At 47.1% G+C, this 22,541-nt stretch overlaps 2 protein-coding genes and 1 pseudogene across 4 annotated transcripts in view; all 3 read right to left on the bottom strand.

Annotated features, from left to right (window-relative positions):
* The window catches only part of LOC138916677 (liprin-alpha-1-like), a 105,941-nt gene extending 104,195 nt beyond the window's left edge, over positions 1–1,746 (bottom strand). For 2 of the 3 annotated variants that reach the window (XR_011423986.1, XR_011423989.1), the window contains exon 1: positions 1,609–1,746. The gene's annotated coding sequence lies outside the window, so the exon portion shown is untranslated. The remainder of the gene's footprint in view (positions 1–1,608) is intronic. The other variant, XR_011423987.1, reaches the window with a different exon arrangement.
* Positions 1,747–1,768: 22 nt separating this feature from the next.
* Positions 1,769–8,513, bottom strand: LOC138916684 (src substrate cortactin-like). The gene is made up of 5 exons (XM_070229822.1): positions 8,240–8,513; positions 6,297–6,407; positions 4,663–4,773; positions 4,019–4,129; positions 1,769–3,128 (listed from the first exon to the last, which is right to left on the bottom strand). The coding sequence occupies exons 1-5, from the start codon at positions 8,373–8,375 to the stop codon at positions 2,962–2,964; spliced, it is 636 nt and encodes a 211-aa protein (XP_070085923.1). The 5' UTR covers positions 8,376–8,513; the 3' UTR covers positions 1,769–2,961.
* Positions 8,514–13,653: 5,140 nt separating this feature from the next.
* LOC138916680 (olfactory receptor 5A1-like) lies at positions 13,654–14,846 on the bottom strand (annotated as a pseudogene).
* Positions 14,847–22,541: the final 7,695 nt, after the last annotated feature.

Here is a 22,541-nt window from a genome sequence, read left to right as displayed (position 1 = left end):
GCCCTGCTGGGTAGCCCACCCCGGACACACCCACAGCCGACTCAGCTACCCACCCCTGCTCCTCCCAGGCGCCCCAGCTCAGCAGAGGCCCACCGCCCACCTGGGGCAGTCCTGCCTGCCCCTGCCAGCCCTTAAAGCCGGGGGCTTTACCTCCCGCCTCGCTGAGGTCAGTGCCGCTCTCCCTCTGCCACGAGCCCCTGCCCGAGCCAGCACCGCACCCTGCTCACACCGCTGAAGCCACCTCCTAACTAGGGCCACAGCCTCGCTGCTTCTCCGCAATCCACTTCCACACTGTGACCAGGGTCTTCTCAACACAGATCCCGTTTGTGTCACTTGCCTGCCAAACCCTTCGAGGGCCACTCAGGACTCATCTGATGAAGAACGAAACCTGACGTACGTAGTCTGCAGGGCTCCCCGAGATGGTCCCTCCCAGCTCCTCACCCCTCGGCCCTCCTCTGCAGTGAGACCCTAACAGTCTTTGCGGCGTCACCCCCACCCCCGCACACACGCTATGCCCCTGCTCTCCAGGCTCCTGGCCCATCTTCCCGGCATGCTCCACCCGTCAAAGCTGAGCCCAGCCTCTCACTTCCCCAGGACCCTTCTGGCCCCTCAGCCTGAGCCCTGGGCCTGCCACATGCTCCCAGGGCCCATGCGTGGTCACGTGGTGGAGCCCCTGGGTGACGGCCTCTGTGTGGTCAGCTGTGAGCCTGACAGCAGCAGAACTCCGTGAGGACTGGCCCTGCTCTCCTTGACCACAGGCCGGGCACAGGACCAGGCAGGACGGCCTCCGTCTTTGCTCAGGAGATACAAGCCACACGTGTCCTCGTGTGGACAACTCCACACCTGCTCTAAGTGTAGACTCTGCTATGGCTGGACCGTACGCTAGAAAAACGGCCGTCTGATACACTTAAGACTGACTCTCAGAGATCCGACACCGTGTGACAAAGTCCCCAGTGAGAAACAAGCGTGTTCCCCGGGACACCCGTGGGAGGCGGTGCTGTGGGCAGGACCTGCCTCTACACGGTCCCTGTCCCGTGGACCTTCCACCATGAACCATGATACAGATGTTCTAGACCCGCGCGCTCCCAGAGCCGCCGCCGCCACGCGTGCCTACTGAGCTCCTGACATGGGCAGTGTGACCAAGGAGCTCAATTTCCAGCCGGTTTACCGCTAACTACTTTGGATTCAAACAGCCACACGTCCTCAAGGGTCTCGTGTTGGCCCCAGAGTCTAATGCCTGGCTTCCAAAGGTGGCCCCGCCACTTGCTGCTATGCTGTGGCCAAGCACTGAGCCTGCCTGGCCAGGGACCCCCAAATGCAAAAGGGGACAGGGACAGTCTCTCCCCCACAGCACGACCATGTGGGGTACCGGAGAGGATGTCCGTGACCGGTAGACGAGGCCTGGCATACAGGTCAGCAATCGGCACCATCAGTGATGACACGTGCCCGACTTAAACGTTCGTGCTTCTGAAAACCTGAGCCACACCCCACCCCAGACCATCCACGGAGCCGTGCGCTGACACACCAAGAGCTCCACGAATTCCCGGACCTCCTAAATTCCCGAACACGGCAGCAGAAGACACTCAGGCCTGGATCTGGAATCCTTACCTTGTCCATCCGGTCCTTCTGGACCCCGTACTTTCCGCCGAATCCTTTGGAATAGTCTGCAAAGTGGCACAACACAACACTCACACTTAGGCTGAGGACCAGCGAGGTGCCCGGGGCAGAGGCATGCAAACAGATCCAGAAACAGCCCAAGAAGACGCACCCCGAGCAGAAAGAGACCAGAACCGCACCCCGCGCGGTCCTCACTTGCAAGTTGAGTTGGTTTCTACCCGTGGTGTTCAGCACACAGGCGGGGGAGAAGCAGAAAAGGGGTGTGCGCATGCGTCCCGTGCTCTCCTGAGGGACAGAGGGTGCCGTGTGGGCTGGCAGGCAGTGAGCCGAGGGCCCAGCACAGGCGCGGGGCAGCGTGCCACTCCAACAGCACAGTCCTCCACCTGGCACCGCTCCCTCCCTACTAGGACTAGGCAGAGGCTCGAGGCAGCTGTTTTCTTGCTTTTTAAAAGAAAAAAAAAAATTCCATGGGGAAATTCTACCAGCCAACTCTTAGGACGTAGCAACACAGATCTCCGTGACAGTCACACCGTCACACGGCCTTAAGGCCACGCAGAGCCAAGGCCGTCTCCGCGCAGGCTGCCGGATCAGCACCGGATCAGCTGCGTCCGCCGTCCCTCGCCTGAACACGGCCGTGTGTTCCCAACCAGGGGACGGAGCCTACGCTCTGCCCTGGCAAGGAGGACCGTCCTTGTCTTCCGCTCGTGTGTCCAGGTTCTAACGGCCAAGTCCGAATTTGGACAGCAATTAAATAACTGCTCTAAGGAGAAATGTTTTCACCGTGTGGACTCCCAACAGATACACCTAGAAATTTCCTGTGTCTTCTTAGCTTCCTGTACATACCGTTTAGCTCTGTGTGGGGAAGTTATACGTAGGTGGTGTCGTCAAAAAAACCAAAACAAACGAAAAACACCTCCCACCCCTGGTCAAAAAAACACCACCACGATGAAACAGAGACCACACAGAACACGGCTGCCCCTGCCCCTGCCCCCCGGTGACCCGCGCCTCTGGCTGAACTAAACATGGTTCTCCCCGTCTCAGAGGCAGTCAGGTGGCTTACTCAGTAGGTAAGTCACGGTCAACAGCAAGAGCTCCAGCAGAAGGCTGCTGGGAGACCAGGGACACCCCGCTCCAGGATGGAGCCACGTTATGGGTTTAGGGCAACACACCCTGCAAACTACGGCCATGTCTTGCCAAGCACAAACCCCATGGTGCCAGGGAACAAGTGAATGGGGGTGGGAGGAGTGCAGGCGACCATGGCTCCAGCATACACCTGGGTTTCAACGCCCGAGTGCCCCTCGAGGGCACAGAGGGTGCTGGCAAGGCTGAGGCTGGAAGTCTGTGCTAGAAGTGGCCGCACTGGAGGGGAGGCGGGGGCGGGGGGTGGTGAGCAACGGTGCCTTGCTGGGACTCGTGCTTGGCCAGCCTCTCCTTGTAATCAAACCCCACAGCACAGGAGTCCTGCCTCTCGGGCTGAACACCAAATCTGCCTCCGAAACCAGTCTTATAACCTGGAAATCCACAAGCAACAGTGAAGAAAACCGAGAGAGGAAACACAGTTCGGTTAGAATCGTGGGAGCATGGGCAAGAATCAAGTACATCGTTTAGAGAAAGGAAAAGCTCTGCCAGGCTCAGGGGCTGCAGAGCCAGCTCGCAGGCTCAGCAACAGTCAAAACTGGGCTCAAAGGTTAGAGGGCAAACTCAAACTCTTAACACTCCAGCCAAGATCAGAGACCGGGTTAGGAACTGTATTTCAAGTAATTCGGGAAAGCCACTCCATGCTTTGAGGTTTCTTTCTAGGTCCTACCCACGCTGCAGACAAGAGAACGCATCTCTGCGCATGTGAAGAAAGAGACACGTTATACACGAGGTTACTGCACGGCAACGCGTACCAGCCCCACCTCCATCTGTGCTGGCTGAAAGGACGGGGTGAGTCTGGGGCTCACTCAGAGGTCTCCCGTCCCCACGTGCTACTTTCCCAGGGACATGGTTCTGTCGTGGAAAGCACACACTCCCGGGCAGAGAGGAGGCATCCCCTTCCACAGCCTACAGCACGCTTTATCAGCACCAATTCATGGACTGGATCGCTGTCGGCCCTCTGGCCGCCCGCTGAGGGCAGAAAACAGCGTTCCCAGAGCTGCTGCAGGCAGTGACCGGCGCTCCAGAAGCCCAGTGACATGGGGCCTTCTCGCGGGAGCCCTCCCGTGGGAGGGGACGGGGGTTCCTCACTCCTCTAGCTGAAGGGCTGTCTCAAATCACGGGAGGGCTACGACAACCTCCCACACTGAAGACACAACACCACTGCTACAGAGACACGGCAAAAACACGGCACAGTGACGGACCTGGGAAGGGAAATAAACTCGGGAAACGATCCCAAGTAGGAGATTCAAAATGAAGGTACCTTTTTGGGATTCGTGCAGCTGCAATTTCTCCTGGTGATCCCGGCCAAGAGCACATTTGTCTTGTCTGTCTGTCTGCACACCAAATTTTCCGTCAAACCCTTTCACGTAGTCTAATGGATTAGAAAAAGGACACAAACTGGTATTAACGGATAGCCCGGGCAACAGAGAGAAAACATGTTTTTCAATGCACGTCAATACACACAATTCGCTCAATTCATCCCTTCTCTCTCAGATCTTCGGTAAAACTTTAGGTAACACTCATCAAGAGGCCCTCCTCATACAGCGTCTGGAAACTGACCCCATCTGTAATCCCAGCGTTCCGAATAAACGCAGACGGGACCCCACAGAAGCAGCGCCAAGCGATGCAGCTTAAGCAGCAACCGGAGCCCCACAGTCCCACCACTTACACACGCGACACTATTAGCACAAGCGGCACTGCTGGGGTGTCAGAGCCAAAACAACTGGCAAGAGTCGATCTCTCATGTAACAGCTGTGTTTCTGCTTTGCTGTTTTAAAGCTGGCTGCTTAACTGAGAGATGTCCGTATTAAGGGCTGCTGGTTACGCTCCGTCTCTGCCTGCTGCTCTGGTTACCACCCGTCCCGTTAACGGTCACCGGCTGGAGAGCTGGTAAGATGCAGGCACCTGTCTGGGACTCGTGCTTCTCCGTTTTGCCTTGATACTCAAAGCCGACGGCACTTTTATCCACCTTGTCCTTGTCGATACCGTACTTGCTACCGAAGCCTTCGGAGTAATCTAAAAACAAGGAAAGCAGTTTACAGGCCAGCAACACAACCAGCGAGCAAGCTGTGGATTCCAGCAGGCTTCAAGAAAGTACTTTTAACACTCAATTAAAAAAAATATAAACCAAAAATCTTTTAAGCTCACTATAAGATCACTGATACAGAAAATACCTAAAAGTCTTGCTCATATGTAATAACAGGACTAGGAAGAGTCCTATAAAGACAGCAGATTTATAACTGTAGCATCTTTCCTTCATTCCAAAAGACAGCATGGAGTAACAGTTTATTACAAAGCTTCTGGATCAGCACGAGCCGAGCAGCCGGCTTTTAATGGGTCCCTCTGCTTCATGGACCAGCACAAGGAGAGGCATGCAGGGGTGCCTGCAAAGACAGGATAAACCTGGAACGCCCTCCAGAAACACACGCCCTCCAGAAACGCCAGTGGAATGGTTCCCTCTGCACTAAAGGAGGACTCCATCGTGGGCACGTCAACGCACGAGCGCGCGGAGCAAACCCCTTCCGCAAAGGCCTGGGGCTGCCGAGGAGCCTGCCTGCCCAGGCACTTGGGGCTGTGCCCCCGACCTCCCAGAGTGGCATTTCCTCTGCCCCAGAGGCCTCTTGGGGAGAAAGTCAGTGCAGACTGCAAGGCATCCAGCAGCAGGTCCTGAGGAACTGGGTGCGCGTGGGGCAGAGGAGCACAGGTCTGCTCCAAGGAGGGAGGGAGAGAAGGCAGTGACAGCGACCCCGTGCCGCAGGCCACCTGCTGTAACGGAAGTGACGCCTGCGGCAAAGGGACACTGGGCTGGCCCACGGCCAGCTCCTCGCAGAAACGCCAAGCCAGTGGGGTTTCCAGTGCTGGGTTTTGGTTTTGTTCTTTAAAGAAACCTGGGATTTTTTTTAAATACGTGAGCTCTCAGTTTTTATATGTTGGCAATCGTTTTAAAAAATCTAAATGTACAGGCCAAACAAAACAATGAGGAGAACCAACCGTTCGTGGCCTCTGCAGGAGGGACTGAATCTAACACCCTCCACCTACAGCCCTCGCTGGGTGACGGCAGTAAGTGACCCACGAGGCCGCCACAGCAAAGGAAGCCAGCACGGCTTCTGAGGACAATCTGGCAATCTATCGAAATTTTAATTCAGTGTTCTCTGACCCAATTATATTTCTAGGAATTTACTCTTGAATAACCACTTACGTACATAAGACACAGGGAGAAGAATACTCATGCAGTCGACTTTTAACATCGAAAATTGAAAACAACCTAACTTGTACATTCCACAGAGGAATGGTTACGTAGACTACGGGATCTTCCCACCACAAGGACTGAGCAGTCACCAAAAACGCGACAGACCCCTACGCTGACCTGAACGGAACAACAACGGCCAAACGTTTGAGTTAAAAAACCGTGTAACTATAACGTGACCCGCCGTACACAGGGGAAACGCCCCAGTGCGCATGTCTGTAAGCGTGTGGGAAGCAGCGGCGAGGGGGCAGGCCGCGCGGTGGACGGGCTGCGGGGCGCCGCCCGGGCGGACCTTTCTGCGACTCGTGCTTCTCCGTCTTGCCCTGGTAGTCGAAGCCCACGGCGCTCTTGTCCACCCGGTCGGCCTGCACGCCATACTTGCCGCCGAAGCCGCTGGAGTAGTCTGTGGAGACACGCAGCAGTGGGCATGGGAGCAGATAGGAGCTAACCCGGCGCTTGGTTGAACCAGAACAGAAACGACTCGCGGTGTGACTCAGCAAGAGATCAAGCACACATTCTAAAACACACGAGCCACCCACTATCACCCACGCGTGACGCTCGACTCAGTCTACAGCGTCCCTTTCACCTGTTAGGGGCACTTCGTTCCTGATGGCAGACGTGAACTGCGTTCCCACCTCGGAAGTTCACCGTTCAGACACTTTCTGAGCACCGACTGCACGGCAGCGAGCAAAGGTCTGAATCACCACTTACATACACTCAAAAGTGTTTCAAGAATAAGTCTAACAAGATGCTTCCACTACAAGTCAGCTGTGGGGCGGGAACGGGGTGGGGGTAACTTCCAGTTCCTGGGGGGCAGAGGATCAAAACCAACTCTGCATCCCTTTGGCTCCTTCTTCCAGCGGGTCTGAAAGTTGCCTCTAGGACTCTGCCCGGCTCCCTGAGCATCTGGGAGCACTTTTCCAACCAGAGGAGAGTCAGGACTGCGCCAGGGGCTCAGCCGCGCTCAGCCAGGGGCAGGGGGGCCCACCGACCCACAGCCCTGGGATCTCAGCCCTCGCCAGCCGCCAGCCGGCGCCCGGCTGAATCCCGCGGTCAGGGCCTGGGGGATTAGCCAGGCAGAGCGCCGCGGGCCCAGGCAGCCCCGCGCCAAGCGGAGCGCCCGGGGAGGGCGCACTCAGTGGGGATGCCGCCAGCGCTGCGATCAGAGGGAAACGGAACCCCCCCCCCCATCCCACCCCCGCCCCCAGGCCCGACACGTCCACAGACCGCGGGCGGAGGAAGCCCCGCACCCGCTCCAGGGAGGCCGCCCGCGGAGATCGAGTTCCTGGTGCCACACTCAGGCGATTCCAACAGAGGAACCAAAAACCCAGAAGCACCTTTCTGCTGATTTCCAACACAGCCAGAAGAGGGATGGCTCCAAATTTAGAGCCTCTCGGCCGTCTGCAGCTGCGCGTGTCGCTGCATTTCCAGTGACCTGATTGCTAAACCTCCCTGTAGGTGCGGGCCGGGCCGCAGGAGCCGCGGCTGCGACGGCCCCGCCCGGGCGCCAGGGAGACCCCGGCCCCTCTCGGTCCTTCCCCGCAGGGCCCCACTCCTACCTCGCCCCGCTTGGACCCAAACCCCTCCCTGTCGGCCCTCCATCCCCTTCCCCTAAACCCCAGGGCCCTGATCCCGTCGCCCCCGATCCCGGACCCCTCCCCGCAGGGCCCCTCTCCTACCTCGCCCCGCTTGGACCCCAGCCCCTTCCCCTCGGCCCTCCACGCCCCTCCCCTAAACCCCTGGGCCCTGAGCCCCTCCCCCCGGATCACACCCCCTCCCAGCATGGCCTCTCTCGCACCTCGCCCCCCTCCGACCCTCGGCCCCTCCACTCTCTCTTCTCCTAGCCCCCGGGTCCCGGGCACCCTCTCAGACCCCAGACCCCCTCCCCGTCTGGCCCTCTCCTCCCCTTCCTCCCTGCAGCCCCGGCCCCTCTCCTTCGGACCCCTAAACCTCAGAACTGCCCCTTCCTCCCCGACACCAGGCCCTCCCCACCGCTCGGCGCCCCGCCCCTCACCCCGCGGCCCCCCGGCCCCCACCCCTCGGCCCCCGGCCCCGGCTCCCCCGCCTGGGGAAGCCTCGCCCGCGCTCCCCCCGCGGCCGACCCGAAACCGCGAGCGGAAGAGCGGCTAGACCGCTGCGGCCGCCGCTTCCTTCCCTTTTCGGGGCCCGGGGGCGCCCCAGGAGCGCCGCGGAGGGGCCGGCCCCCCCCGCCCGGCGGAAGCCGCGCTCGCTCACCGCCGCCTGGCTCCGTCCGGACCCACTCGACTCCGACTCCGGCTCCGGCCCCGGCCCCGGCCCCTGCAGCTGCGCGCCCGCCGCTCCCAGGCGCCCTGCTCCACTTCCGGTTCCTCGGGCGGGGGCGGGGCCTCATCCGGGTCCCGACGAGGCCCCGCCCCTCCCCGGCACGTCGCGCCCCTCGCCCGGCCGCCTCCCTCGCGCGCGTGCGCGGGCAGCGCGGGCCGAGCTCCGCCGGGGTGCGAGCCTGCAAAGCACGCGTGGAAACAGTCTGTTCCTACGCGCAGAGTCAATGTACGGAGCGAAGGCTCCAGAAGGAGGTTTCTTTTCTCTTTTTTGAGAAAGATTAGCCCTGAGCTAACATCTGCCACCAATCCTCCTCTTTTTGCTGAGGAAGACTGGCCCTGAGCTCACATCCGTGCCCGTCTTCCTCTACTTTATATGTGGGATGCTTGCCACAGCATGGCATGCCAAGCGGTGCCATGTCCGCACCCGGGATCCGAACCAGCAAACCCCAGGCCTCCGAAGCAGAACGTGCGAACTTTGCTGCGCCACCAGGCCGGCCCCCAGAAGGCGGTTTCTTGACTGAGTGACTGGGAAGAATGAGGGGTTTGTAGGCTTAATGAGGAAGTCAGAACTGGAAGGAGGGGAACTAACACTGGGGAGGCAGCCTGCGGGCCACGTGGCTTCTGCCCCTCAGGAGAGTGTGTGGCCCAGACCAGCTGGCCACATAGCGATTGTGGATACAAGGTAATCCTTTTAATACAGGATGGTTCATTTTTCCCTGGAAACAGCTTTATGAGTTGAAAATTATTTTTAAGAGCATCTTATTGAGATGTAATTTACATAAAATATAATACACTCGTGTACAATTCTGTGGTTTTTAATATAGTCACAGGGTGGTGTAACCATCACCATGACCTAATTTTAGAACATTTTCATCCCCCCCAAAGAAGCCCACCTTGTTAGCAGTCAACCCCTGTGCCCCGCTCCCCCCCCCCGCCCCCGCAAGCAGCCACTCATTACTTTCTCTCTGTGAGGTGGGTATTGTTGCTTCCGTTTCCCAGATGAGGACAGCCAGAGCTCACTGGGGCTTTCAGCGGGAGGGTGGCGTGAGCCGTTTGTGACACCCAGATCCATCCAGCCTCTCTATGGAGAACAGACTGCTTCAGAGTCACATCCGGCGAAAAGGCAAAAGGCGGCGCCCGTCTCCCCTTTGACACACCGTGTCAGGAGAGTGTGTGGCAGAGACTGGCTGGCCAAGTAGCATGACAGATACAACGTCAAATTTGGAAAGCGAAAAGGTTTAGCCGTGCTCAAAAACAAGTTGAATGTCTCTGTGGACCGGAAGTGAATAGAAATGTGACGCGGGGGGCTGAGGCTGTAGGCCTGCTGGGCCCGGGGCGCCCACCCTGGTCCAAGGAGCCGAAAAGGCAAATGCAGTGAGGACAACCTGCCCAGCCCACACAGGACCCCAGCGGGCCAGCCGCTGTGGCATCCACACCACCACGCAGGGCGGGATAACTCGGTGTGGCAGAGAGTGGATCCCCTGCCCTCCTTCTGGACTCACTGGGCCTCTGGCTGCCCAGCTCCACATCTCCCAGCTTCTCTAGGTGACGGGTGCGGCCACATAGCCAGGATCTCACAATGGAACATCAGAGAGGAGGATATGCACCGCTTTCTGGCCCGTAAAAACGCCCGCACGGCTTCCCCCTTACCATAGGTTGGGATGACGGCAAAGATGGATCCGTGCCCGTTGCTGCTGAGACAAATTACAACCAAGGTTGTGGCTGAAAAAATGCAGATACTTACAGTTCTGGAGGCCGGAAGTCTGAAATCAGTTTCGTTGGGCCAAAGTCAAGGCCAAAGAGAGACCCCAAGGAAGAGCCCGCTGCCCCTTCCAGCTTCTGAAGGCCACCTGTACCTGCATTCCGTGCCTCGGGGCCTCTTGCTCGAGTCACTGAGACTCAGGCTTGTGTTGTCACATCTACTTCCTCTCTGTGGTGGAATCTCTCACTGCCTCCCTGTTGTGGGGACCTTGTGATCACACTCAGGACCCAACCGGATAATCCAGGAGAATCTCCAGAGTCCCTTTTTCCATATAAGGTAATATTCACGTGTTCTGACGATTGCCGAATGGACATTCTCGGGGGCCGTTATTCAGCCAGCCACATTAAGGTGACAGGTAGACCTTGGAAGCCATGTGCTGGAGACGGCAGAGCCCCCACTAGCCTGGGTCCCTGCGAGACTGAACGGAACAGATCTTCCTTACCATCCCCTCCTCCTCCTCTGTCTGACCGGGAACATACACCCTGGCCTGTTGCATGAGATGGAAATGAAATCCTGTGTTTAAGACATGATCTGCGCAGTCAATTTGTTACAGGTGTCTGGCCCACCCCAATACAGAGAGCTTGGAGGCGAGTGCAGAACAGGAAGACGGGCAGGGCCCCACACCGAGGGAGGAAGAGAAAAAGCAAAACAAAACACTTCCCACTTGTTATAAACCAATGTTGCCGCAATTAAAAAAAATAAAGTAGGGGCTGGCCCCGTGGCCGAGTGGTTAAGTTCTCACGCTCCGCTGCAGGCGGCCCAGCGTTTCGTTGGTTCGAATCCTGGGTGCGGACATGGCACCGCTCATCAAACCACGCTGAGGCAGTGTCCCACATGCCACAACTAGAAGGACCCACAATGAAAAATATACAAATATGCACTGGGGGCGGTCTTTGGGGAGAAAAAGGAAAAAAAATTCTTTTTTAAAAAAATAAAGTAAAAAACATTTTAAGAAACACTTCCCACTTAAAAGGGAAAAGAGTTAGAGGGAGAAAACTCCCCAGGCTCTTGCTCTCTGGAGTCATGTTTACCATGGAATTATTCCCCTGCTAATTTTTCATGCCCCACTTTGCCATGTCCCTTCTAATTCAATTCCACACTTCCTCATGGTCCTACTATGATCTCATGATTATAGCTTTTCTTTTAATGAACTTGGAATCATTTGTGGTGGAAAGGACCTAGTGATCATCTGTTTCAATACCATTAATTTCCAGGTGGGGACTAGAAGCCAGTGGATCTAAGAGATTTGCCCAAGATGACACAGCTGGCTGGTAATATAACCTGACAACAGTAAATTAGATATGTGGACACTTTTACAAAGCACTTTCATTTTAGACAAATACATACATGCACTTTCTCAAATACCTAACCTGAATCAATCATCTCAGCAGTCCTATGAGGCATACATGGTGTGATTTACTATGCATAAGTGAGGAAATCACAGCAAAAAGGAATACAATAAAACTAATTCATGATAGAGCCATGACTTATTGTGGTTAATACCATGGGCATTGGTGTCAGCCAATCTGGGTGGAATTCCAGCTTTCCATTTATTGGTTGTGTGACCTTGAGCAAATTAACCTCTCCAAGCCTAAGTATATATCACCTATTAAATGGGGCTAATAATAGTAGCTACTTCATACAGCAGTTTTTCATAGAATCAAATCAGATAATGCTCATAAAGCACTTAGCCTGTGAGGTACACAGCATGCCTCCCATTAATAGCAGGTTTAATTTGTGTGTTCTGAATTGGAGTTCTTTACAACATATTATGCTGCATTACTAATCCTTCATTAAAAAATATCTGTTTAAGATCATTCTCACAAACGTTTCTTGTCTTTTTTTTTTTTTTTTTGGTGGAGATCATCTACCCTGCCATTACTAGGGAAACAGAGATGTTTTAGGAAGGTCTCATTCTTGGTTTGCTCTATTTCAGTTAATATTAATTCTAGAGAGAGAGTGGTGGGTGGGGCAATGAGTTAATTATTTAATTTAACTCTTCCTAATAGGTTAGTAGTCAGATATTCCCACAAGTAAGAACTGTAATAGATTAATCTTTTAAATTGAACAGATTCTTAAGATGTTTTTAAAAATATAACACCAAAAGTATAGAATTAGGGCACCCATTCAAACCATGGAGAGCATGTTTCTGGTCAATAAGAAGCATCTATGCTCCACAAATTAAATTTTGTGAGACTTAAGATGAATTGTGGCTACTCTGGGAAGAACATGGAAGACCTCAATATGCTCAAAGCTTCTATCTGTAAAATGTGGATAATTTCTCAACTGCCAACTTCATATGGTAATAGAAAAAAATCACATCCATGCAATTTAACTATATGAAGTGTAGAGTATTGTATAAATACTAATGTAATATATGTGAAGCTTACTATTTAAATTCTCCTCTAGGGGCCAGCCCTCTGGCCGAGTGGTTAAGTTTGTGCACTCCGATGTGGCAGCCCAGGCTTTTGCTGGTTTGGATCCTGGGCATGGACGTGGCACCACTCATCAGGCCACGTTGAGGTGGCGTCCCACGTGCCACAACTGGAAGGACCCACAACTGAAATATACAACTATGTACTGGGGGGATTTGGGGAAAAAAGCAGAAAGAATAAAATATAGATTGGCAACAGTTGTTAGCTTAGGTTCCAATCTTTAAAAAAGTAAAAAGTAAAAAAATTCTCCTCTATAAGTATATGTCCATTTAAATGTTCTTTAAATTCTCTTAGTTGGACTAGAGTCTACATCGTACCCCCAAGTAAACTGGCTTTGCTGCTCCCTGGTCAAACTTAAGGTCCAGGAATATTTGGGAGACTCAGATCTCTGGGACTCAGATCCTGTCTCCCTAGACACACCATGACAGCCTGCATTTCTGAGGTCTTGCATGGTCTCTGGTAAGCTACCATAGAGCAGGCTACAGGCCAACTATGACCAGAAGTTGATGACTTTGACTTCTTTCTAGCCTCTGAGAATCTCTCTAACTCTTGACCTTATTGTGCCCCTTCTTTCTACCATTCCTTTCACCCATACCTTTTTCAAAATTCGCTTCACAAGGAGGCTCAATGAGTAAGATGGAAGGAACAAGCTTATTTGGGAATAAAGCCAGATCAATCTTTCTTCTTCTCCTCTCCTGTCATATTTTATCTTTCTCTGTCTTTCCTTCAGTCTTTCTATCTCTCTCTTTCTGTGTCCCTCCCTCTCATGCTCACTCTCTCTCCCTCTTTGAGGTGGAGATTAAAAGTACTCATTTTAAAATAATTTTTAAGTTTCACAACTTGATTTTATACATTATTTTATTTTATTGAAATACATATAAAAGCTTAACAGTTGAAAATGAATAAAAGACATTTTAAAAATCATAGGAGAAAGACTGTGTGGATTCCTAGGTTCTTGTCTATCTCTGCATATAATGTCTATCAGAACCTCTGTTCTCAAAATATGGGGTTTACCTACGTGGGTATAATCCTGGGAACAAACCTTTTAAACTAGATTCAATGTTCATAACACTGCCTCAAACTGATCGCTTGGTAGTGTGAGCTAAATATGATGGCACCAGGAATCAAGAAGTGAGTTTTTCACTTCTCTCTATCTAGCTGTTGTATGACCTACAAAAAGTTCTTACATGTTCTTATCTCTATTTTCCTTATAGGGGAAATAACACCTGCCCAAATATTGTTTTTATGGAGATAAATGTGTTACTCTCTTTGTCATCCTCTTGAGGGCCTCTTTGATCTCCTTGTTCCTGAAACTATAGATAACGGGGTTTAACATGGGGATTAGGATAACATAGAACACTGACAGCACCTTGTTTTGCTTCTTGGAGTGGCTAGAGTTAGGATGCAGGTACATAAAGAGGCTTGTGCTATAGAAGATTGTCACAACTACTAGGTGGGAGGCACAGGTATTGAAGACCTTGGCACTACCTTTGATGGAAGATAGTTTCAGGATGGAAGCTACAGTGATTGCATGAGATAAGATGATTACCAAGAAGGAACCAAACCCAACAAGAATAGATTCGAGAGACAGAATCATTTGGCTGATGTAGGAATCAGAACAAGACAAAGAAATAATCTGGGTTACATCACAGTAGAAATTTGGAATGATATTGGGCCCACAGTAGTAGAGACGAAAGCAAGAAACTGTTTGAACTAAGCTACCAAGGAAACCACTCCCATAGGCCCCAGCAATCAACTTATGACAGAGGCCAGGAGCCATGATGCTCGAGTACTGCAGAGGCCTACCGATACCAACAAATCTGTCATAGGCCATGGTGGCCAAGATGCAGCATTCAGCCTGACCCATCCAGCACCCAATAAAATACTGGGTGGCACAGGCAATGAAGGAAATGTTTTTTTCATCTTTTAAGAAGTCTGAAAGCATTCTTGGGCTATTTGAAGAAGAATAACAGATGTCTAAAAATGATAGGAAACTGAGAAAAAAGTACATAGGCGTGTGCAGGTGGGAGTTCATCCTGATTACGATGATAAGACCCAGGTTCCAGATTAGAGTCATAAGGTAGATCCCTAGAAAGACTGGGAATAGTACACGCTGCACCTCTTTTTCATCTGAAAGTCCCAGGAGAACAAACGTGGACACAGAAGTCTCATTTCTATTCCTTTCCATGGACATGGTTAGTGTCATCTACTGACAAAAAGATGACAGATGGAAATTATTTCATTCTCAAAAAACAAAAACAAGTATTCTTCGTCTTTTTCCAGTCATGCAGCTGACTAAATATACAACTTAAATCATCATGTTGAGTTAATCTGTCTTCCACGCATGATTACTAAACTTAAATGAACAATTCCCTTCAATAAACATTCTCATTCTCTTTGGGGACAAAAGACAGTAAATTGGCATTATGAGTACATTATCCTCTGAAATGTCTTAATTTCATGTTTTAACTTCCTAGAATTCACAAATATCTGAGAATCAGAAATAGACAAAACTGGTGAAAACTGCTATCTCTCGATATGGTGAAACAAAAATTCTCCTCACACATGGCTCTGATGTTAATCAGTGCTTGAAGAAGTCCCTGAATCATGAGGCTTCATACACCAAATGAGGATGCTGGGGTACATGTCTTTTAAAATCTCCTTCGGGGGCAAGCCCTAGAGGCCTAGCGGTTACGTTCAGTGCCCTTCACTTAGGGTACCTGGGTTTGAATCCTAGACACTGACCTACACCATTCTTCTGTTAGAGGCCATGCTGTGGTACAGCCCACATAAAAAGAAAAAAAGGGGAAATATTGGAAATGGATGTTAGCTCAAGGCAAATCTTCCTCAGAAAATAAATAAATAAATAAATAGAATCTTTGGAACCAAGATTCCACTAAACTGTAATCAGGGAGGGTGGACTATCTTGTAACTGCCTTTCTGTTTTCATAAAACCATCTGAGATCTAAAAATAATGCCATAGAATAGTGGGAAGAGTCAGAGACAAGATATAGTTTGGAAATGGATGTGAGTTGAACAACTTAATGATTCTAGGAAAGCACCTGAGAAGTTAGATAAGATAAGTTTGAAAGAGCCATTATGCTCCTTTCTTTGCAGGTGCAGCTTTTTCTTTCTTCAAATCAGAGATACTTATAAGTTAAATTATCTAAGACAGCGACTCTTGATCTTCTTTGAGTCAGTGATACATTTGAAAATCTGTTACAAAGTCTGAACCCTGTACCCAGGAAACTGCAGCCACTTATCACCTCTGCATATGGTTTTATTGGATTCTCTGTCACCCTCAAGTCTATTCATGGTTCCTAGATTCAAGACTTCTGTAGAAGTAGAGTGATTTGAACTCATGTAAGGATGAGGATGCTTAGGCAAGGGATATGGGGATTAGAAAACTGAGGCAGGATTTCTGGAAGTCCTTTCTCTTTTTCTCCTTGGAGCCAGTCCAGAGAAGTTAAGCACTAAGTCTTCAGGCCAAACAGTAAATAACCAAAATAATATTTTTGCATAAGACACTGCATGCCCTCTTCAAGATGCAATAGCTGTCATCTCTTCAGGTGGTCATTAGAACATCTCCAGCACAAGTATATTTTTATTCAGATGAACTCAAACTAGAAAGAAAATCATGGGAAGCCATGAAACCTAGAAAATATATGTCACATGTAGCTGAGAGTTTTGTGTTTGCGTAAAGTAGAAGTCTTGGAGATTTCCCTGGAGAAAGACTGCAACATTAGTGGAATAAACTATGTCTATGAGCTACAAATACTTGTCAGTATTAGCCATCCAGAATGACTTTCTTTTCGCCAATCATTTCCCAGCCTTCTAGGACCAAAAATGAACAATATGAGAAAATCCCCATTGAAGCATAAGGCTGTAGTCTGAGAAGTGAGGCAGACGGGTTCATTTCCCAAAATTAGATCTGTCTTTGCTTCATGGTGAACTCTTTTGAAAAGTATTCTGAAGGAAGGAAGTTACTAATTAGAAAATAAATGCAAGATTTGAGATCAATGTGGAAGGAAAAATGGGAGCAGACAGAATATGTACAGTCATGTGCCACGTAACAACATTTCAGTCACCAACAGACCGCATAAATGATGGTGATCCTGTAAGACTAGTCCCATATAGCATAGGTGTGTAGTAGGTATACCAAGTAGGTTTGTGGAGGTACAGTCTATGATGTTCAGACAAAAACGAAATTGACTAATGATTCATTGCTCAATGTTTCCCCACAATTAAGTGATGCATGAGTGTATTGATCGTGCCAGACTTAGGTGTGGTTCTGTCCACAGTGAGACTGAATAGAAAGAGAATTTTGTGAGAACAGAGCAGAAAACTGCATTCTTCATCATCATCGCAGTCATCATCTTAACCAACAATCATGACAACAAAAAGACTGATTTTACATCTACGATATATTCTGTTCATCTTCTACTCACGGAGGTATTCACAGCTTCCTCTAATGTCCATTCATTCAATAAGGTAAACTTAAGCCTGATGTGCTATCTATCAAACACAGGTAATATTCTGAAATTGTCTTTATATTTCTAGTATATGCCTCTGGAACCACAATTAAATGTCTGTCATTGAATCTTCTTGCTCTACCCTCCACTTCACTCAAACATCCATTATTTGTATTTCTCTCCTGTGTTCTGTTTAATTTTTACAGATCTCTCTTCCAGATAATTTATTCTATCATAAGTTTTGCTAACTGGTTGTTTAATGCATCTGTTTAATTTCACATTTCAGTGATAATATTTTGTTTTCTCTCTAAAGGTTTCATTTTGTTCTTTTCCTGAGTGGTCATCTTTGATAGTCTCTTATTCTTTCATCATACTTTCCATAGCATCCATTATTTAAACATATTAAACATATTTATTTCTTATTAATATCTAATAATTTAACTACATAGTTTTGCAAATCTGATTTTATAGTTTGATGTTATAGCTGACTCTTAGCAAGGTATCTTGTATTTTTGTCTGCTTAGTGATTTTTTTTTAATCTTAATTTAGCATTTAAAAAAAATTTATCTGTGGGAATCACTGAGGCTTGAGTTTAAAATGTCTTCCTTCAGAAATGCTTTATATTATTTCTGTCAGATACCTTAGGGGCAACACCAACACAGAATCCCTTTAAACAAAAATTTTGACTTGGTGTCTTTTGGTGTCACAATAGTCAAAGATATAAGCTGCATATCTACATGAGTAAGTGTATGAGATTAAAAATTATCAGAGGAAGGAGGAATGTTAGCATCTTAGCAGTAAAAGACAGTCCTTCTTTTTGTCCCACTTTTGTAAGAATGAATTAGACATCCATTCTTGAGCAAAAACACCCTGTGGGAGTTGTGGTATCCAGGGCCATAGACCAAGGGACCCAGGAAAAATCTTGCCTACCTGTGTATCCCATAATCAAACAGACCTCAGAATGGGCTGCAGAGCCAGCAGGAGTCAGTGAACCTACCTAAGTCCATCTGGGTTATGATCAGGTAAAGTCTGGAGAGTGCTGTCTTTGGCAGACACCCATGAATGAGAGAGACTTTGTGGAACCCCAGCCTTCTTGAGAGTGGAGTACAGTGAACTATTGGAACAGAAAAGAAGCATGAGTTGGTCACAGTGGGGAAGGTGAGAGGAGCATTCCAAGGACCACTCATTCAAGGCAACAATGCACAGTCTGAAATATTCAACGGTGGTGAACTATGCCACAGGGGAAAAGAACAGTGAGTGAGTGCCCAGCCACTTCAGTAGTGTTGGACACAGCTGGAGAAATCTGTGTCTCTAAAAAGAACCTAGTGCACTGAGACAGGTAGTTGGTGATGGAGGGAGGGGGAAGATCAGGAAATAAACAAATGACAATATCAAAAGACATTAAATGAGCATAGTTCCTGCCTACTGCACTCAGGATTTCAGCTGAAATCCTCCGTGAGCCTCCAGGAGTACCTCACCCAAGAATCTCCCCCCCAGATCAGTGGGAACCACAAGGCCCCAGTGCCAAACCCACACCTCTCCCCACTCTGCAACTGGCTTCTTGTGAATATTTCTAAGGGAAGCAGTGACAACAAAGCTGGTAAACTGGGTGGTCTCAGAAAAATAAACCTGGGTCTATGGCAAGAGAGAACACACAAACATGAGCTATAGCACTAGCTTTGAGAAAACAAATAAGAGGTTTCCAGTAGCCATCCTCGTGAATTGTAACGAGGAAGACACAATAGCCTAAAAATTCTGCCAACCATGGTAGCAAGCAGAGTGGAGCACATTCACCCATATAAAGTCAGAGAAAATCTCAGATATAACACCACCAGTGACAGTAAACCCCATAGGAAGGCAATTAGTAAAGATTTTAGCAGGTCTTTTTTAATTCAAATGTAAAAGCAGCAACCAAAACCTACAAGAAATATGAAATATCAAGGAAATATGTTGTCACCTAAAGATGACCATAATCTCCAATTTCAGAAGTTTAAAGGTACATAATTTTGTGACCAAGCTAATAAAGAATTCAAAATAGCTTTTTGAAGAATCTCAATGAACTACAAGGTAACTAAAAAGACAATAATGAGGTTAGGAGAAAAAAATGAACAAAATGATATATACACACACACACACACACATATATATATATATGTACTAAATAAACCAAAACCATAAAAAAGAAACAATTTCTGGCACTGAAGAATTCAATGAATGAAATGAAAAATGCAATAAAGAGCATTTGCAGTAAAGAAAACTGAAGGCAAATAAGTGAGCTAGAAGACAAGAAGTTTGAAATAACCCAGTCAGAGCGAGGCAAAGAAAAAAAGAAAGACAATAGAGCAAAGAAAGCCTATACAATCTATGGGATTTCATCAAAACAAAATTAAAAGAATTGAAGTTTGAAAGGAAAAAAGAGGAAGAAGGCAGATGAAAATTTATTTAGGGAATAATACTACAGACTTCTCAAACCCGGAGACACTTGGACAGCCAAGCTCACAAAGCTTATAGACCACCCAATTATTTCATGCCAAAAGACTTTCTCCAAGACATATTATAATTAAACTTTTAAAAATCAAAGATAAACACAAAATCCCAAAGGCAACTACGGAAAAATGATGGTAACCTACAGAGGAACCCCCATTAAGTTACCAGGAGTTTTCTCAGCCACATCCCACAGACCAGGACAAAGTGAAATGACATACTTAGTGTTGAAAGAATAAACTGCCAGTCAAGAATACTCTATCAGGCAAAGTTATACTTCATATATGAAGGGAAAGTAAAGAGTTTCCCAGAAAAACAAAAGCTGAGATTGTTCATCACCACTACATCTTCCTTCTAAAAACTGCTGAAAGGAGTTTTTTGAGCTGAAATGAAAAGACACTAATCAGCAACATGAAAACATACAAAAGAATACAGCACAGTGATAAAGGTAAATATAAAGGCAGACTGAAAAGACTAATTCTGTAATAGGATGGTGTGCTAACCACTAAATTGTAGTATAAAGACTAAAAGTGAGGAGTATTATATAATTATAGCTACTATAATTTGTTAAAGAATACAGAATATAAAAAGAGGCAAAAATAACATAACAATGTAAAACAGAAGAGTAGAAGGGTCCAGTTTTTGTAGAAAATGGAAGTCAAGCTGCTATGAGCTTAAAATGGACTGTTTTCCTTATGAGATTTCTATACAACCCTCATTGTAATCACCTAGTGAAAATCTAGACTAGGTTCACGAAAGATAAGAAAGGGGAAACAGAGCCTACCACCATGGAAAAAAACACATGTGCAAAGGTAGGTGCACACAAGAAAAAAGGAAACAATGGAAATACAAACAACTGGATAGCAATGAATAAGATGGCATTAGTAAGTGCTTACATATCAATAATTACAATAGATGTAAATGAATTGAATTCACCAAAAAAAAGGGCAGAGTCCTAGATAGATGAAAAATCAAGACCCAACTATATGCTGCCTACAAGAGGCTCACTAAGCTTTCATGAGACCCATAGGCTCAAAGTGGAAGAATGGAAAAAGATATTTCATGCAAGTGGAAAACAAAAGAAGGCAGGAATAGCTATATTTATATCAGATAAAATAGACTTTAAGCCAAATATTGAAACAAGAGACAAAGAAGGTCATTACATAATAATAAAGGGGTCAATTCATCAGGAAGACATAATAAATGTAAATATATATGCACCCAAAATCAGAGCACCTAAATATATTAACCAAATATTAACAGATACAAAGGGTGAAATAGACAACAATACAACAATAGTAGGGGACTTTAATACTCCTTTTTCAGAAATGGATAGATGATCCAGAGAGGAAATTCCCACAAAAATGTTCAACTTGAATCACGTTAGACCAAATGGATATAACAGACATTTATAGAACATTCCATCCAATAGCAGCAGAGCACACATTCTCCTAAAGTGCACAGAAAACATTTCCAGGATAGATCACATGAGAGGACACAAAATGTGTTTTAGAAAATTTAAGATTTAAATCATACCAAGTATCATTTCTGACCACATTGGCATGAAACTAGAAATCCATTAGCAGAAAGCTGAGAAATGAACAAATATGTGAAAACTAAACAGCACACTACTGAAAAATCAATGCGCAGCTGAGAAATCAAAAAACATCTTGAAACATATAACAATGGAAATAGAATACACCAAAACCAATACTATGGTACAAAAGCAGTTCTGAGAAGGAAGTTTACAGCAATAAATGCATACATTAAGAATACAGAAGGATCTCAAATAACAACCTAACCTTACACTTCAAGGAATGAGAAAAGAAGAACAAAGACCAAAGTGAATAGAAGGAAGGAAATAACAAAGACCAGGCTAGAAATAAACTAAATAGAGACCAGAAAAACAATAGAAATAATAAATGACATTAAGGGCTAGTTTTCTAAAAGATAAACTATATTGACAAATCTTTAGCTACACTAACAATAAAAGACAGGAGACTCCAATAAATAAAATCAGAAATGGAAGGGGAGACATTACAAGTGATAGTAAAAAATACATAAGATTATAAGAGACTGCTATGAACAATTACAGCCCAGCAAATTGGATAATCTAGAAGAAATGAATAACTTCCGAGAAATATACAAACGGTCAAGATTGAATCAGGAAGAATCAGAAAATCTAAATAGAAAAAAATCAAGTAAGGAAATTGAATCAGTAATTGAAAACCTCCTAACACAGAAATCCCCAGAACCAGATGGCTTCTTTGGCAAATTCTACCAAAAGTTAAAAAAAGTATTAATGACAATCCTTCTCAAACATTTTCAAAAAATTGAACAGGAAGGAATACTTCCTATTGCATTTTGGAATTGAAAGTATTACTCTGACACCAAAGCCAGATAAACACACAAGAAAAGAAAACAAGAACAGCACACAGGAAAAGAAAACTACAGACCAATATCCATCTTGAAAGAGATGCAAAAATTCTCAACAAAATATTAGGAAACCAAATTCAACAACACAGTAAAAGGATTATACACCACGAACAAGTGGGATTTATCCTAGGAAAGGAAGAAAGTTCAATGAACAAATCAATAAATGTGATACACCACATTAGTAGAATGAAAGGTGAAAAACATGATCATCTCAATAGATGCAGAAAAAGCATTTGACAAAGTACAATATCCTTTCATGATTAAAACCCTGCAAAATTGGATCTAGAGGGAATGTTCCTCAACATAACAAAGAACATATAAAACAAACCCAGAGGTAATATTATAGTCAACGGTGAAAAACAAAGCTTTCCCTCTAACATTAGGAACAAGACAAGGGTTCTCACTCTCACCACTCTTATTCAATATAGCAACTGAAAATCTTAGCTAGAGCAAAAAGGCTAGATAAAGAGATATAAGACATACAAATGGGGAAATAAGAAATAAAATTAGTATTACTTGCAGATGTTATGAGCTTGTAGACAGAAAATCCTAAAGATTCAACCAAAACTGTGTTGAAAGTAATAAATGAATTTGATAAAGTTCCAGAACAAAAAGTCAACATTCAGAAATCAGTTGTGATCCATG

This window comes from Equus caballus, chromosome 12 (genome assembly GCF_041296265.1).
Source record: "Equus caballus isolate H_3958 breed thoroughbred chromosome 12, TB-T2T, whole genome shotgun sequence".
In the NCBI taxonomy this organism is placed as follows: Eukaryota; Metazoa; Chordata; class Mammalia; order Perissodactyla; family Equidae; genus Equus; species Equus caballus.
This window is presented reverse-complemented; position numbering and strand designations above follow the sequence as displayed.

Bases quoted from the DNA above. Each gene is read 5' to 3' on its own strand.
- LOC138916684 (XM_070229822.1), bottom strand. From the start codon at position 8,375: ATGAGGCCCCGCCCCCGCCCGAGGAACCGGAAGTGGAGCAGGGCGCCT. The intron at 4,130-4,662 runs GTGCCTGCATCT...CTAATCCATTAG, and splicing joins GAAGCACGAGTCCCAGACAG to ACTACGTGAAAGGGTTTGAC. The intron at 3,129-4,018 runs GTACCTTCATTT...GTGGATTTCCAG, and splicing joins GCTGCACGAATCCCAAAAAG to GTTATAAGACTGGTTTCGGA.